The following is an 18,701-nucleotide window of genomic DNA, read 5'->3' as shown; positions in this document are numbered from 1 at the left end:
GGCCATCTTGGAGCGGTGTGTCTCTCCTGGCGTTTAATCACATGGGAGAGACAGGTTCAGCACCCTGTTCAATCCAATAAAATACCCCTTGATCCTGCCAAAAATCCACTGAGCTTTTAACAACTCTGTAGAACTGAAAGATCAAGCAATATCATTTGCCCTGTCCTGATATATACTGCAGAACATATCTCCCCTTTGTTAAGAAGAAGATGAGGATGGCACAATTGCTCTCCTAGAGTGAAAAACCTGCTTCTTCATAGATATAGTACAGTGAGTCAGCATTGTCACCCTAGGACAGGATCGCCTAGGGTCATCATGGACAGGATCGCCAGGTAAAAATAAAGGGAAAATGCCTGAAGAAAAGAAAAGAAAGGAAAGCGGGACTGTTTCTATTTTTTGCTTTGAGTTGGGCTGGACCAACATGACGGCCAGATGATTATATTTTCAGGGATGAAATCAAAGAATATCTAAACCAACATTTTATATATTACTGATATGTGTCTTCTGTACCATGTACTGGTATGAGAAATTATCCTGTTCTCTCTGTATTGCTCCCTTTTGTGTGAATTCCCTGGTGTTCCTGACAGTCTCTCTGCTTTCCTATTAAAAACTGACCACACTAAGCAGGAGAACACAGCGTGGTCAGTTTTCTAGCTATGCTGGGAACTCAGCCTGCTCTCCTCCAATGATCAGACTTGTCCTAACAGCCTCCCCTACTTCCTGCACAGCTTTTTGCTGAGGAGATCAGTGTACTGCTGTTTCTCCTCCCTTTAGCTCTTATGCAGCTGAAAACAGAGGGAGTGTGATCACTTATAAAAAGGTAAAAAAGGTATTTATCGTGGGTTTTTTTGTTTTTGTTTTTTTATATCTATAAACAAATGTTTTGCCTTTCATTTCTATTTTAGGCCTCATGCACACTACTAGTTATAGTAGCTTTAGCTATAGAATGCTGCGTTTTGCAGCATTTTTGCATTAACTTTTTTTAGCATTTGCGTTTTTTTTTTTTTTTTTTTTTTTGCAAACTTATACTCCCACAAAAGCTTTATGGCTCATGGTTTTTACTACTGGAAAACTAGTTTGAGTTTTTTTCCAGCCAGAAAACGCCCCTGCCAAAAAAACGCTGATAAAAGCCTATGTGTGCATGGACACATAGGATAACATGCTGGAGAGTCTATTGGCTGCAGATAAAAAATGCCTGAAGCCAAAAACAGCAGCTGTAAAAACATCCAGTGTGCATGAGGCCTTAAACTGAATGGATTGTTTTACAAGGTGATCGTTTACAATCGCTTTAACATTCGCAGTCTAAATTTATTTCTAATTATTTCTCATTACAGGTTTCCTTTACTTAGTAACTTGTAAACTGGCATCATGTCTTTCTCTTTGTTTGCACTGCTCATATTATGAGCTGTATGTGTATTGCTACACTCATTTATGGCTTCCTGTCTTCATTTCAGCCTCTTCCAGAGAAATTTGTAGTCAAAGGCGTAGTTGACCGTTTTTCTGAAGAATTTGTGGAGACCAGAAGAAGAGCTTTGGACAAGTTTCTTAAGAGGATTGCAGACCACCCAGTTCTCTCCTTCAATGAGCACTTCCATGTTTTTCTCACATCCAAGGTTGGCATTCAGTAGATGACTCTGTATTTAGTTCTGAGGACTACCCTCTTCTGAGCTTTTCCCTTATGCTTTTTTGGCTGTTATCAAAATGTTCTGAATTCCAGTAAACAAAATTTGTGCTTATTATAGTGACGTCATTTTATGCCGATACGAAGCAGGGACCCCAGTGCTGCAAAGCACAAGTGCTATCCACTAAGCCACTGTGTTTCCTATTTTGTTTATTTTTTTATTTGGATAGCATGAGGAAATAGTAGGAACCTTTGTTATGGTTTTGATTGCTGCCCCATTACTTCCTGTGCAAGCAACACCAAGTGTGTCAGGACTTCATGGGGACAGTAGATGAGAGGAAATCTCCCCAACAGGTTATTGCACATTCCAATCTGTCCAAAAGTACACAACAAAAGTACTAGAAGTTTGGCTTCCCTGTCAGAACTAGTAAGCAGCAAATGTTCAGGAAAGTCAAAACAGATGTTTTGCTCCATGACAGATCCCTTTTTGGTCTTTTTTTTTTTTTCTTTTTTTTTGGAAAATTTTTAGAAAAGTTTTCATAGCCATACAAAAAAAAAAAAAAAGAAAACACAAACACAATTTAAGAACAGCCTAACACATTAGAAACAAGACCTCAGCACAAGGGCAATACTATAACTCCAAGGCCAATATACAGCTGTGATAACACTAATTCCACTACATTTTAACCCAAAATTAACGTTTTATAAACTTTTTACTTTGAGGTAACCAATTCAGGTAACAGTCTACGGGTCTATTGAAATAAACAACAGTCCCTGGGGATAGTACAGAAGTACCCAACTCTGTTTAAGGAATGCATTATACATAGCCCCAAAATATCAATGGCAAACTCTACAGATATACAATATGGTGAATACCAGGAGTCATTATAACAAACCAACTTAGTCAGACACTGTAGATACACTATTTGTCCACCTACCCCACACTTTATCAAATGTATTGGGTATTCCCCTACTAGTACAGTGAGGGGAAAACATATTTGACCCCCTGCTGATTTTGTATGTTTGCCCACTGACAAAAGATAATTCCATAATTTTAATGGTAGGTTTATTTTAACAGTGAGACAGAATAACAACAAAAATATCCAGAAAAACAAATTTCAAGAAAGTTTTATAAATTGATTTGCATTTTAATAAGTGAAATAAGTATTTTGATCCCCTATCAATCAGCAAGATTTCTGGCTCCCAGGTGTCTTCTATTCAGGTACCGAGCTGAGATTAAGAGCACTCTCTTAAAGGGAGTGCTCCTAATCTCAGCTTGTTACCTGTATAAAAGATATCTGTCCACAATAGCAACCAGATTCCAATCTCTCCACCATGGCCAAGACCAAAGAGCTGTTCAAGGACAGCTGGATGGCCGAGGTTCCTTACCCCGACCTAAGCAGTTATATGGGAGACTGCCCAATTTTTAGGCTTGTCAATTAATCATCAGGTCTGGATCAGCAATTGTCTACAAGTACACAAAGGGATAATTTTGCACGTTCCTGCCCAGTTCTTTAGATAAACATCCCCTTGTTTGTTTTGTGATTTATTAGGATATTCCTAACTTGTGCACCCAGTCCCAGCTTTACTTAGTTGCTGGAATAGGAACAGTCAACTGTTATTTTAATCTGAAATGATGAACTAATCTACTTGTGTTTTACATGTAGGATCTGAACAGTCACAAAAAACAGGGGGCCACTTTGCTTTCAAAGATGGGAGAGTCTGTGCGATATGTAACAAGTGGATACAAGCTCCGAAATCGCCCTTTGGAATTTTCAGCCATAGGAGAGTATTTGGACACCTTTGCATTAAAACTTGGAACTATTGACAGGATAGCACAACGCATTATCAAAGAGGAAGTAGGTATGTTCTGCACTGTATGTAAAAATGTTTAATGCTTTTGTAAATGCTGTTCTTTCACTGCCCCTCTGGAACCATTTTAAAAAATTTTGCACACCTTAAAGGGCAGACTGTACAGTTTCAATAAAATTCAATACAGGAGGAATCAGAGGGCCCTGCTTGTTTAGAGCTTACAATCTAAAGGGGAGAGTCAAGTGATACAAAAAGTAATAACTCTGGGGGATGAGCTGATGAAGAAAATTAAAAGTACAGTTGTTAGGTGGAGGCAGGATACGCGTTCCCTGAAAACGTTTCTCTTCAGCGTATCACCTAAATGTGGATAGTGTGGGAGATTCCATAGGATTGGAGAGGCTCAGGAAATATCCTGGAGGTGAGCATGGGAGAAGGTGACAAGGGAACTAGAGAACAGGAGGTCTTGGGAGGAACGAAGAGAATGATTTTGGTTGCAATTTTAGTGATGTAGCTGGGGGCCAAGTTGTAAATGCCGTTGTGAATGCCTTTGTAAGTTATTGTTCGTATTTTGAATTTAATTTGTTGGTTGAGTGGCAGCCAATGGAGGGATTGGCAGAGAGGGGTAGCGGAGACAGAGTGGTTTTTAAGGTGGATGAGTCTGGCAGCAGCATTCATGATGCCACTTAACTTGAGTTTAGAGACAAGTTTGTATTGGTAAAAATGTATATATTTACTTTAATATACAGTTGCTTGCTACAGTTTGGGCACTCTAGGGGACATAAATTATTTAAGTTAATTGTGTGGGTGAAGAGTATTAAATTACTGAAGGAAACTGTTAAATTTCAAAACAACATATTGCCTAAAGAAAACATAGGAACAGAAAAGGTAATTGTGATATGTGCAAAAGATTGTACACTCTAGTAAGTCCATATTTAGGAACACTGCCTTTCAAAGATCACAGCTTGTCATTTATGGTTGTGGCCAAAGTGAAAGTTCAGGATTAATCTAACTAAGCTGAAACCTGCTCCCACTAAATTCTTATTTTAACTACCCTGTAAGAGGAAGCTACTTATGCTTATATTCTGAGGGCGCTCCGGTCACACGATCAGCTCCTAGTGATGGCTTCAGGGGAGAGGAGGGACAGCTGACCATGGATGCCCATAGTAAAGCCTAGTACAAACCAGCAGGTTGAACGAAAAAAAAAAACCTGACAGCCAGACATTCGGCTTGTGTGTACTATGCTTGAGTCTATCGGTGTTACTAACCAGGCTCTGCAGCCCTTGTTGGTGATCTCTCCTCTCCCCTGAAGCTGGCCACTGGGGAGATCATGTGACTGGACTGGAGCAACCTTTAGAATAGGTAGGTATGAGCATCTTCACTTTACAGGATAGTTAGAATAGGAGTTAGAAAGGGGTCAGAACAGTTTTAGGCTTAGTTAGACGCACTTCAATCAGTGCACAGCATTTGTTTTCACAAGGTCCCTGCTGTTGCTCTTTTGCAAACCTCAGATGTTGACATTTGTGATGATATTGCAGGTAATACTTCCTCCTGATGACTGTTCCATGCAGATCATGTTTATGCAAGCAATTCTGTGATGCAACACCACTCCTGTGTCAACCAAATCTTTCTGTAGATCCTTTGAAGTCATGCAAGGTTTGCCTTTGTCGTTCTGGCACAGATACGTGCTGTTCTCTCCTAATGTTTTCTTTGCTCTTTTAGATCTTACCTTAACATCCACATTTCCCCCTCAAATGCAATTTATTGACGTCATTATGAGCAGTAGAAATCACTAGCTGCAAGCATTTTGTAGCCTGTTTATAGCCTCCCATTGGTTTATAGGCATAAAGTAGCTTCCATTTCAGATCCTTACCTAGTTGCTTAGAGGAAAGCTCATGGCAGTTGAGCAACAACCTTAACTTTGGATTACCTGAGATCTTATTAAAGGCTATTAAACCCAAAATCAAAAAATGTAATCTATTGCAGCTTACCAATCGTTGGATGTGTTGGCTGCATTTGTTTTCTTTTGGCTTTTTTCCCTCTATTTTCACCCAGTGATCTGGCCAGTAACACACCTCCTTATTGGAGTGCCCCCACTCTGGATGAAAGAAAACGGGGTCACCTTTGAACAACAGCATTGTCAGTCTAGGGGAAGGGGAGTGTTGGATGTACTAGCAAATTTAGATACACTGACAAAGTGAAGCCAAACTCCAGCTGCATAAGCAGTTACAGCAGTCGTTTATTTTTCTTTTGGGATAAAGGTTTTACATAAAAGCCGATCATTGTAAGCACCCCTATCAGTGGTAAATGGTTTGTCTCATTACTATAATTGATACATTCTGCTGAAGACCTTATTTTGTTGAAAAACAGCCAACTTACTGGCTGGAACACCAGATGAAAATAGAAGAAAGAAAGCCTAAAAAGGAAAACTAATGGAGCCATCACAATTTAGTCAATATGGTCTGGTGCATAGAGAAACTTGCCTCCATCCCCTGTACTACAAAATACGCACAAAGAACAATGCTCACTGAACGTCATCAAGGCACGCTAAAACAGAAATATATATATAAAATCTTATTTTATTCAATATCCACATACAGACAGATAAAATAAAACACAACAGTTGGTTTACTTCTGTCAAACAATTTTGCAAAAAGTAGTGACACTGTGAGTTACAATTTCCAAAGGTGACACTTCAAAGAACTTGTCAAACCAATGAATGACTGGGTTATATTTTGAATCTCAATATGTCTAGTGAATATTAATTTACTTAATCAGGAGCAGATGTAACTGAAAAAATTGAAAAAAGGGAGGTGAGAAAGTAAAACCAAAAGACTTTATGCATGTCAGCCGCCAACCAACGTCTGTCCTTGGAGTTGTGGGAATCTGGGAGCCCACAGGGTCCAACCAAAAAGAGAGCTAACGGGCAAGAGTGATTCTCTGTGGCCCAGAAAATGTCCAAACACAGGGCCAGGGGCCAAAGGATCCATAATATGTCCAGACTGTTGTCAGTAACTGACTCCTGTACTGGGGCACACCTGACCTAACCCGACCCCTGGCTGAGACCATCTGGCTAGAGCTATCCTCAGGTTTGGCTTATAATGACACTGCACACCAGTGTAATCACGCAGGCTGCAGGCATCCAGCAAGACCCAGACACAGGATTGAAGGTTCCTTCCCACCCAAGGCACTGTGGAACCTTCAAACTTCAGGCCCGATCTTGGATTCCAAAACCCAGAGAATGCTGAAAACGCTTCTTTCTCCGCTCACAAACACTCTGGAGCTTCTCAAGCTACAACTTTGAGAATCCTGTGTTTTTTTTTATCCAATGTTTTCACCATGGCAAGGCCTCACACTGTCAGTGTACAATGTTGTTACCTAGAGGTATCCACATTTTATTATACATATAGGTATACAGATGATGTACCTGACAAAAATATCAATAACGATCTGGCAATCTATGACTAATTTATCATACATTTCTGTTTTAAAAATGTTTTCAATTGTTTATTATGGTAAAAACCCAGTTGGAGACTCTCAGCATGGCTTGTGGGCATCAGCAAACCTTAGATAACAATTGTGATGATCTGTTGTTTCAGGAGACAAGGTAGAACTGTTAAAGCTTTAGCTGTGTTCTTTGTTCAAGAATAATCAATAGAACTCATGGAAATTCCCTCTGTTAGCGATGACATTGCAGAGCTTCCAGATTAGGGTGCAACAGATCACTCTTTTATAGGCTACTGTGTAGCAAAATCTAGAGCTCATGGATTGTGGTGGCAGCTAAACCCTACCAAAGCTACCCACAACCACCAAAACACAACACCGAATGAATACATCCCTAGAGCTGAGAAGAGCTACCTATTCTAGAATTTGATGTATGAGCAAATGTGTTGTTATCATTTATTTCATTTGTTCATTTCTCAGTTTCTGTATGAAAGCAAGGAAACACAGCATGGAATTGAAAAAAAAAAATAATGAATTAAAAAGTACAAAGGCAGAAATAATCACAGGCTAGAAAAGCAGTGAGTACTGTATCAAAGAAAAAAAAAACATTTAAACAAGTGTTTATCAGTTTTTAAAAGCTGTTACTAAACGTCTGATTGACAGACATTTTTTCACTAAAAGGAAAAAAAACATTTTCATGTGCTTCTGTTAAAAGCAAACAACTTTAATATATTCTTCTTTCACAGAAGTGTGATGTGTTTTGAGTAACAAATCTCGTTCAGATACAATCTAGGCTAATTTACAATTGCTTTCACAAATTAATATAGCATGTCGGTTTCATAGGACAGTTAGTGTCTTGAAAAAGTATTCATACCCCTTGAAATCTTCCACATTTGTCATGTTACAACCAAAAACGTAAATGTATTTTATTGGGATTTTATGTGATATACCAACACAAAGTGGCACATGTTGCGAAAGGAAAATTTTATAAAATGTTTTTCAAAAGTTTTTGCAAATAAATATCTGAAAAGTATGGTGTACATTTATATTCAGCCCCTTTTTACCCCTATACCCCTAACTAAAATCTAGTGGAACCAATTGCCTTCAGAAGTCACCTAATTAGTAAGAGTCCACCTGTGTGTAATTTAATCTCAGTATAAATACAGCTGTTCTGTGAAGCCCTCAGAGGTTTGTTAGACAACCTTAGTGAACAAACCGCATCATGAAGGCCAAGGAACACACCAGACAGGTCAGCTAGGAGGCCCATGGTAACTCTAGAGGAGCTGCAGAGATTCACAGCTCAGGGAGCATCTGTCCACAGGACAACTAGTCGTGCACTCCACAAATCTGGCCCTTATGGAAAAGTGGCAAAAAGAAAGCAATTGTTGAAAGAAAGCCATAAAGTGTCCTGTTTGCGAGAAGCCATGTGGAAGAAGGTGCTCTGGTCAGATGAGACCAAAATGTAACTTTCTTTATCGTACATCACGGGACACAGAGCGCCATAATAATGACTATCTGGGTTATATGCTACCTTTAGGTGATTGGACACTGGCAACCAATAGAAGAAGGTTCCTCCCATATAACCCCTCCCATGCAGGAAGTACCTTTAGTTTTTGGCCAGTGTCTTGAAGGTGATGGTCATGGCTGTGGAAGCTCTTCAAATTTCTTCAATGATGTCCCAGTGAGGATGTTATAATCGGATCCATTCAGATGGCATGAAAAGCTAAAGTGGATGGTACCCGAGCCTCGATTCACGAACGAGGTTTTGCCTGTAATGTGTCCTTTATGGTGCTGGACCCTTGTTATATGGTATTCCTGGTCTTCACTTGCCCAAGGGAACCAGAAGGGTGTTTTACAGGTCCAAGGGTGTGGACCCGGTCCTTGAAGGTCCTCTGTGGCGCTACCCGCCGTGATGGGGGAAGATTGGGCCTGTATCAGGCCCTGCAACGAGGACCGGTGAGTACTCTCTCTGGGAGGCCTAAAAATACTACTATTGTTGCTAACAGGATATGTTAGATGCATTAAAGATGGTGCAGCCATAAGACCATACAGTAGAAGAAAATATTACAGCGCACACATGCAAAAAAGACATTTACCTCCAGCAAGGCTAGTTTAAAACACCTGAACATTTTCAAAAAAACATTATCAAAAAATATGGGGATTTGGTCACACCATATTGCTATATGGTGCTAAGCACACTTACTGCGACACTTTTATGGTGTGACCAAATCCCCATATTTTTGTATAATGTTTTTTTGAAAATGTTCAGGTGTTTTAAACTAGCCTTGCTGGAGGTAAATGTCTTTTTTGCATGTGTGCGCTGTAATATTTTCTTCTACTGTATGGTTTTATGGCTGCACCATCTTTAATGCATCTTTTAGGGTGTGCCCCCCAAATATCTTTATGTTTTGCGGTAGACGCATTAAAGGACTCGATCCAGCAGATGTCTCGTTTTGCGCTACTCTCAATCCATATGCGCAGAGTATTGTGGTTGAAGAACTGGTCAGCCGAGACGCCATGCAAGAGGCTACTCGCGGCTTTTCCTTTTTCACAGTGAGCGTCTATTTGAGCAAGATCTGGATAAATATATCCAATAGATCTCAGGAGGAAAACATTCCTTGCTTCCGGTTAAAAGAAGGAATAAGCAGCCTTCCTTTAAGATTCCCAACACTCCTGGGCCAAGTGCCTCTTCTCCCAAGAGGTATCGATGGCCTCAGCCACCTACTTTTAAGAAGCCTCAGGGTCAAAAAAGACCCTGGACCCAGAAACCAGCCAAAACCAATTCCAAGTCTTCCTTGTGAAGGGGCATCCCCCACTCTTGCAGGTGGGGGGCAGACTGCGGAGGTTCGCAGATGCTTGGAGGAAATTGGTTCAGGACAGGTGGGTCATTTCCACTATAACTCAAGGTTACAAAATAGAGTTCCGGGATTTTCCCCCAACTCGGTTTTTGGTATCCAGAGTCCCATCAGACCCAGGCTAAAAGAAGGGCCTGTTCCTGGCTTTAGAACAGCTGGAAAGGCAGAAGGTAATTATCGAGGTTCCGCACAAAGAAAGATTCAAGGAGTTCTACTCGAACCTATTTACAGTGCCAAAGCCGAACGGAGAAGTAAGGCCCATCCTGGACCTTAAATCCCTCAATTCTTTTCTAAACATCTGAACCTTCCGTATGGAGTCTGTTCGTTCAGTAATCCCATCCTTGAGAAAAGGAGATTTTTTAGCGTCCATAGACATCAAAGACGCATACCTGCATGTACCGATTTTCGGTCCACATCAAAGATTCCTGCTCTTCGCAGTAGAAGGGTATCATTTACAGTTTGTGGCACTTCCATTTGGTCTAGCCACGGCCCCTCGGGTCTTCACAAAGGTTTTGGCTCCAGTGTTGGCATTCCTAAGGTCCCAAAAATCTCGGTGGTAGGATATCTGGACGACCTTCTGTTAAGGGACCAAGCTTACTCCACCTTAGTAGAAAACGTTACAACTACGGTTCGTTTCCTGAGGTTCTTAGGCTGGATTCTAAATATGGACAAATTGGCCCTTCATCCAGCTCAGGTCTTGACATATCTGGGCCTGATCTTGGACACAACCCAAGAAAGGGTAATTTTACCTCCCTTAAAGGTCAGCTCCATAGTGGAGCTGGTTCGAGAGGTCAAAGGGGTAGAAAGTCCTTCAATTCGACTGTGCATGAGGCTGTTGGGCAAGATGGTGTCATCTTTCAGCGCAGTTCGCTATGCGCAGTTTCACTCCAGGATGTTCCAGATTACTATCCTGGAGGCTTGAGACAAGTCAGTGCAAACCTTGGATCATCCTATGTCTCTATCCCTACAGGTAAAACGGGACCAACTTGAAGGGGGGAAAATCCTTTCCACCTGTAACACGGAAGGTAGTAACTACGGACGCCAGTCGTCTGGAGTGCGGTCCTGGAAGAGGCTTCCATCCAGGGATTATGGTCCCAAGTAGAGAAGACCTTGCCCATCAATCTGCTGGAAATTCGGGCAGCTCGCTTGGCTCTCCTATTTTGGACGTCCAAACTGCAGGGTTTTCCTGTCCGAATCCAGTCCGACAACTCCACGGTGGTGGCATACATCAACCACCAAGGGGGCACCCGGAGCCGGGCGGCCCAAAGAGAAGTGAATCACATATTAACTTGGGCAGAGAGACATGTGCTGTTTCTGTCAGCAGTCTTTATTCCAGGGGTGGACAATTGGCAGGCAGACTACCTAAGTCGTCAGCAACTGTTACCGGAGGAGTGGTCCCTTCACCCTGAAGTTTTCTTTCAAACCTGCCAGCACTGGGGGATGCCAGATGTGGATCTTCTGGCATCCAGATTCAATGCCAAGGTGGACAGGTTTGTATCCAGGACCAGGGATCCGCTCGCCGTCGGAACGGATGCATTGGTGATTCCCTGGGATCGGTATTCCCTAATTTATGCTTTTCCTCCGATCCAAATGCTGCTGCACCTGTTACGCAGAAAACAGGAGGAGCAGAAAACAGTGATTCTGGTGGCCCAGGAGGTCCTGGTACTCAGAGATTGTGAGGATGGCGGTGAAGGGCCTGTTGTGCCTCCCATAACGTCCAGACCTGTTGTCTCAAGGTCCCACATACCATCCTTCTTTATGGTCGCTGAATTTGATGGCATGGCTATTGAGACCAGGGTACTGAAAGACCGTGGTATCAGAGGTTCAGTCTTATCCACTCTGATAAATGCTAGAAATCCAGTTTCTAGAAGTATTTACCATAGGGTCTGGAAATTGTACATTTCCTGGTGCGAGAGGAGAAGATGGCACCCTCGAAGTATACGATTGGGAGGGTCCTTGCCTTTCTTCAAACAGGAATTGATTTAAACTTATCTTTAGGGACCATTAAAGAACAAATTTCAGCCTTATCAGTTTTTTTCCAGAGGCCAATTGCATCTCATTCTTTAGTGCGAACCTTTGTCAAGGTGGAACTGCACTTAAGGCCGCCGGTTAAGCCACCCTTATGCCCCTGGGACTTGAACTTGGTGCTATCAGCTCTACAGGTTCAACCCTTTGAACCAATTAGGCATATTCCTTTAATTCTATTGACTAGGAAATTGTTTTGTTTTTTTAGTGGCCATGACTTCAGCTAGAAGGGTGTCAGAATTGGCCGCCCTTTTTTGTGAAAAACCTTTTCTATTTTTACATCAGGACAAGGTGGTGATGCGCCCCCGTCCAGATTTTTTACCTAAGGTGGTTTCCAATTTTCATTTGAATCAGGATATCAATTTATCTTCCTTTTTTCTCAATCCTAAGTCTAAAGAGGAAAAGTCAACACTCACTGGATGTGGTGAGAGCAGTCAAGGTTTACTTAAGCATGTCAGCTCCTTTTCGGAAGACTGGCTCCCTTTTTGTCCTGCCAGAGGGTCCTAAGAGGGGACAGGCAGCAATTAGTTCAACTATCTCTAGGTGGATTCGCCAACTCATTATCCAGGCTTATGAGTTGAAACGCAGGGTTCCAACTCAATATTTCAAAGCTCACTCTACTAGAGGAGTTAGTACATCATGGGCAGTGCGCCAACAGGTGTCTATGGCTCAGGTTTGCAAAGCGGCCGCTTGGTCTTCAGTTCATACGTTCACCAGGTTTTACCAGCTGGACGTTAGATCTCAAAAGGAGACTATTTTTGGCCATAGCGTGCTGCAAGCGGCTTTATAAATCCTGGGCCTAAAGGGGATCTAGGAATACTATGTTCCCTCCCCTCAAATGCATTGCTTTATGACATCCCAGATAGTCATTATTATGGTGCTCTGTGTCCCGTGATGTACGATAAAGAAAAATGGATTTTTAATACAGCTTACCTATAAAATCCTTTTCTTGGAGTACATCACGGGACACAGAGGTCCCTCCCTTCTTTTCTGGGATCTTCATTGCTTGCTACAAAACTAAAGGTACTTCCTGTATGGGAGGGGTTATATCGGAGGAACCTTCTTACTATTGGTTGCCAGTGTCTAATCACCTAAAGGTAGCATATAACCCAGATAGTCATTTATTATGGTGCTCCGTGTCCCGTGATGTACTCCAAGAAAAGGATTTTACAGGTAAGCTGTATTAAAAATCATTTTTTTTGGCCTAAAAGCAAAATGCGATGTGTGGCGGAAAACTAACACTGTACATCACTCTGAACACACCATCCCCACCGTGAAACATGGTGGTGACAGCATCATGTTGTGGGGATGCTTTTCTTCAACAGGGACATGGAAGCTGGTCAGAGTTGATGGGGAAGATGGATGGAGCCAAATACTTCAATCTTAGAAGAAAACCTGTTAGAGTCTGCAAAAGGCTTGAGGCTGGGGTGGAGGTTTACCTTCCAGCAGGACAACAACCCTAAACATACAGCCAGAGCTACAATGGAATGGTTTAGATCAAAGCATATTCATGGCCATTCATAGAATGGCCCAGTCAAAGTCCAGACCTAAATCCAATTGAGAATCTGTGGCAAGACTTGAAAATTGCTGTTCACAGACGCTCTCCATCCAATCTGACAGGGCTTGAGCTATTTTGCAAAGAAGAATGGGCAAAATTTTCACTCATCTAGATGTGCAAAGCTGGTAGAGACAAACCCAAAAAGATCTGCAGCTGTAATTGCAGTGAAAGGTGGTTCTACAAAGTATTGACTCAGGGGGGCTAAATACAAGTGTACGCCACACTTTTCACATATTTATTTGTAAAATATTTTGAAAACTATTTATCATTTTCCTTCCAATTCACAATCATGTGCCACTTTGTATTGGTCTATCACATAAAATCCCAATAAAATATATTTATATTTACACTTTTGAATGTAACATGACAAAATGTCGAAAAATTTCAGGGGGTATGAAAACTTTTTCAAGGCACTGCATATCCTAGTATAATATATCTGCTGAATGTTCAAAATACAGAATTCATATTTGTTGCTGTTTATTATTGCTCCAAACGTGTAAATTTTGTTCTTGACTAAAATTGATTCTGTTGTCTGTCAGAATATCTAGTGGAGCTTCGGGAGTATGGTCCAGTCTATTCTACCTGGAGTGCCCTGGAAGGAGAGCTAAGCGAGCCACTAGAGGGAGTGTCTGCTTGTATTGGGAACTGCAGCACAGCACTAGAAGAGCTGACGGAGGACATGACTGAAGACTTCCTGCCCGTACTCAGAGAGTATATCCTTTACTCTGAATCTATGAAGGTGATTTTTCCTGTTTACAACAAATCTACTGCATATAGATTTGCTATATTAAACATTTAGTTTATATCATGTTTACACGGGCCTTGTTTGCTTTAGCTTTCTATGCACAGTCAATGGTAATGGAAAATGGCTTGAAGCAAAGCAACAAAAAGAATAAGCGGTGCACAATTTTGGTACCGAAAATTCAGGATGCACTTGGCCGAAGCCAAAGTTTTAAAAAAAATATATATTTTTTTTTTTTTATAAATAATTGTACTATATTTGGCTTGTTAAACAATATCATGAATTTAAATGAATATGAATTTGTCGGCCATTATCGGCACATTTTTGAAGCGGTGTTAAAAATCCTGCTTGCTGCATTTTTGGTACAGATTTGGCAAACCGCACAAAACCCACCTCCCCATTAAAATGCATTGAAAACACAGCAAGAATGCATCAAAAATGCATCTGTGTTGCGTTTTTGATGCATTTTTTTGTCACATGACCTATTAAAAACACACCATAAGCAAGGTAAAATTGCTGCAAATTCGTGGGCATTTTCGTCAGCCATTATCGGCACTTTTTCTTTATTTCAGCATAATGCTGAAAACCCTATTTTCGGTGGTCAAAATTTCAGTGCACCACTAAAAAGAATACTGCATTGGTCTCACTAAATCTGAAGCCTCTGTCGCAGGCATTTAAGCTGTACTCCAGTCAGGCACTTCACCAAACCAACCCACTTTCCAACAAACAATACCACCTTCTAGCTGGGAGATGCCCTGCTACACCTGGACATTGCCAGCTTTTGTAATCTTAAGGTAGGTTCTAAAGTCTAAAAGGTGTGTTTTTTTTTTTTTTTTTTACCTCCATGCGTTATGCGCATTAAGTAAAAAAACACCCCACTTTCTGTCTTAACCCTCCAGTCTCATAACACTTACCTGGCTCCTGTCGGCTCGAGCGCTGTCTCAGGCTTTCAGCACCGCTCTCCTCACTTCCTCCTTTCGCAGGAGTAATGCCGCGTACACACGGTCGGACTTTTCGTCTACAAAAGTCCGACAGCCTGTCCGACAGACTTCCGGCGGACTTTCGGCGGACTTGCAGCAGACTTTCTAACGAACGGACTTGCCTACACACGACCACACAAAAGTCCGACGGATTCGTACGTGATGACGTACACCGGACTAAAATAAGGAAGTTCATAGCCAGTAGCCAATAGCTGCCCTAGCATGGGTTTTTGTCCGTCGGACTAGCACACAGACGAGCGGATTTCGGGGTCCGTCATAGTTACGACGTAAAGATTTGAAGCATGTTTCAAATCTAAAGTCCGTCGGATTTGAGGCTGAAAAAGTCTGCTGAAAGTCCGGAGAAGCCCACACACGATCGGATTACCAGCCAGCTTTAGTCCGTCGGCGTCCGTTGGACTTTTGTAGACGAAAAGTCCGACCGTGTGTACGCGGCATAACTGAGGGCAGCGGAACTATAGGCAGTCAAACAGTCAGCGCTGCCAGAAGTGCAGATATATATATATATATATATATATATATATATATATATATATATATGCTTTAGTGTTTAATTATGATTTATCACACAAGCAACTTTCCTGAACATAGATCTGAATTTCTACTGTGAAAAACAAGGAATTTTAAAGAAAATTTTTGGGTAAAAACTACATTAGATAATTAATAGTATCACTAGGCAGCTCTTGCTGTGGATCCACCAATCAGGACACCTTCCAGATTCTAAACTGACACATATATCTGGACATAAAGCAGCTCTCATTCAGCAAACAGCAGGTGCATTGTTATGAGGGGGGGGGGGATACCTGTTATTATGCAAATGCACAATTAGGGCAAACCAACAAACATACTTCACTCCCTCTCTCCCCTGCTGCACTTAGTAAGTGTAGTAAATCCACTGCTTGGTTCAGCCCTGGATGCCTGAGCAGCCATTCTCCAAGTACCAGTGCTATTACACAAAAGGCAGGGGTGTGAATCACATATTCACCATAAGCTTAAGCACCAGGCATTTATCTTTGCTTTCAGTGGCTGAGCAAAACAGTGGTGGATCAAGGTGAAGGTAAGTAATACTGCTTGTTGGGCCACTATTAAAGTGTGTGTGTGTGTATATAAGTATGTGTGTGTGTGTGTGTGTATATATAATATAATATAGGATTAGTTCGAGAAGCCAAGGTGCTCCCAATCTCCTGGTCCGACTAAACACTTTTCTCCTCCAACACCCTCAATCAGCCACGGAAATAACCTCTTCCCTGAAATTGTACTTCAAAGAAAACAATACCCCTGACATCTCCCCTGCTACACTATGGGAGGCCCATAAGGCGGTCATCAGGGGTAGATGCATAGCCCTATCATCGGCTATGAAAAAAGATGCATTAGCCACAAAACTCCGAACTGAGAGGGAACTACGGGTTCTGGAGACGCAGCTTCAAACATCCCCTACCATACCCCTTCTCAGGAAGGTTATCAAACTTAGGACGATACTAAAGGACTTTGCATTGGGCCGAGTAGAAAAAGCCTTGCTTCGATTAAGGCAGGTGTATTATGATAGGGGAAACAAGGCACACTCATTGCTGGCAAAAAAGTTACAGGAGAACACCCTTAATGCAACACCACACCAAATTAAAAATAAAAAGGGTTCCCTGTTGTCCCATCCTAAAGATATTGCACACGCCTTTGCAGACTTTTACACTGACCTCTACAACAACCCAGACATCCCAAAAAATCCTCTCACCCCAGAGCTCTCACTTAGACTACAACATTATCTAGAACAAAGTGGTGTCCCCCACCTACAACCCGCAGACCTGGAGGCACTAAACGCACCCATTACAGAAGAGGAAATAGAACTTACAATCAAATCACTACCATCCCGTAAATCGCCAGGCCCCGACGGTCTACCATATGAATACTATAAAACTTTTCTCCCGCTCCTACTACCTCATATGAGTAGACTGTTTAACACCTTTCTTCGGGATACCCCGATCCCAGCTGACATGCAAAGATCATTTATCACCCTAATCCCCAAACCAGATAAAGACCCCATATTATGTGCCAACTATCGACCCATTGCCCTTTTAAATTCCGACTTAAAAATTTTCACGAAAATACTCTCAATCCGCCTAAATGTAATTCTCCCCTCCCTCATACACAAAGACCAGGTAGGATTCGTGCCACTTAGACAGGCGGGAGATAACACGAGGAAAGTAATTGATCTGGTGGATGTGGCGAACAGGGAGGATTCGGCGTCTCTGCTTCTAAGCTTGGACGCCGAAAAAGCATTCGATCGTTTAGGTTGGCCCTTCCTGTTCGCAACCCTACAGCACATAGGAATGAAAGGTCCCTTCCTACGAGCGGTGCAACACCTATACTCCAACCCCACTGCACAGGTCAGAACTCCCTTTGCCGTCTCGGCCCCGCTCTTAATACACAACGGTACAAGACAGGGGTGCCCCCTTTCTCCCCTACTGTTTGCATTATGCGTAAAACCTCTAGCGGCCCATATCCGGGGGAATCCAGATATTCACGGAATATCAGTCCGTGGTAGGGAGTTTAAAATCTCATTGTTTGCTGATGATATCATTATGACCCTGACACAACCTAGAATATCTCTCCCGAACCTCCACGCCGAGCTTGATAAATATGGGGCACTATCGGGCTATAAAATTAACACGTCCAAATCAGAAGCCCTCCCAATAAACATCCCAGAACAGGAGGTCGCACAACTACAGACCAACTTCCCATATCACTGGAAAACTACATCCTTAAAATATCTGGGAATCCACATTACCCCAACATTCACAAAACTCTACCAGGAAAACTTCCCCCCCCTGTTTCATTCCATTAGATCCATGCTCCTCAGATGGAAAAAACATCACCTCTCCCTACTGGGACGAATAACATCCATCAAAATGACAATCCTCCCAAAATTACTATATCTATTTCAAACACTGCCCATCCCAGTCCCATCTAAACATCTCAGAAAACTTCAGACAGACCTACTTAAATTTGTCTGGAATTATAAAAGGCACAGAATCCCCCAATCAGTCCTTATGGCAGCCCGGTCTGACGGTGGCCTTGCCTTACCGAATCTGATTAAATACTATCAAGCAACTCAACTTAGAGCTATAGTCTCGTGGTCCACCCAATGGTCCTATAATAAATGGACAGAAATCGAAAAAATCTGGCTAGCCCCGGCCCACCCAAATAGCTTGCTCTGGTGTGCGGATGCGGAGGTGCCCCCTGAACGCCTACTAGGAACTATGTCCCAACTCCGTAAAACGTGGAAAACATTGCGCTCCCCACATGGCCTTTCATCTGAAAAATCGCTGTTAACCTCCTTTATATTCAATCCCAAAGTACCGGATAGCCTCACACATCAGATGTCCTACCCATGGTCCTCCCGAAACTTGTTCCACTTCGGCAACATAGTAGATCCTAGAACACGTAGATTACTAACCTTCTCTGAACTTCAAAATAAGCACGATATACCACGCCAAGCCTTTTATAGCTATTTACAGATCCGCCACTATGCCCTGACCATAGCGCCTGACCTGCGTTTTTCCTCCTTAACCCCCTTTGAAACCCTGGTTATGGCAGGTTTGACACAGAGGGGACTGATCTCTGATATCTACAAAATTTTAAATTCCTACTCAAC

At 42.1% G+C, this 18,701-nt stretch overlaps 1 protein-coding gene across 3 annotated transcripts in view; it reads left to right on the top strand.

The window, feature by feature from the left end:
* SNX30 (sorting nexin family member 30) overlaps positions 1-18,701 on the top strand; it is a 127,129-nt gene that overhangs the window by 92,683 nt on the left and 15,745 nt on the right. For all 3 annotated transcript variants that reach the window (XM_073591379.1, XM_073591389.1, XM_073591384.1), the window contains exons 4-6: positions 1,455-1,613; positions 3,289-3,484; positions 13,852-14,051. In XM_073591379.1, coding sequence (XP_073447480.1) covers positions 1,455-1,613; positions 3,289-3,484; positions 13,852-14,051 — 555 coding nt within the window. The remainder of the gene's footprint in view (positions 1-1,454; positions 1,614-3,288; positions 3,485-13,851; positions 14,052-18,701) is intronic.

This window comes from Aquarana catesbeiana, linkage group LG01, assembly GCF_042186555.1.
Source record: "Aquarana catesbeiana isolate 2022-GZ linkage group LG01, ASM4218655v1, whole genome shotgun sequence".
NCBI lineage: Eukaryota > Metazoa > Chordata > Amphibia > Anura > Ranidae > Aquarana > Aquarana catesbeiana.
This window is presented reverse-complemented; position numbering and strand designations above follow the sequence as displayed.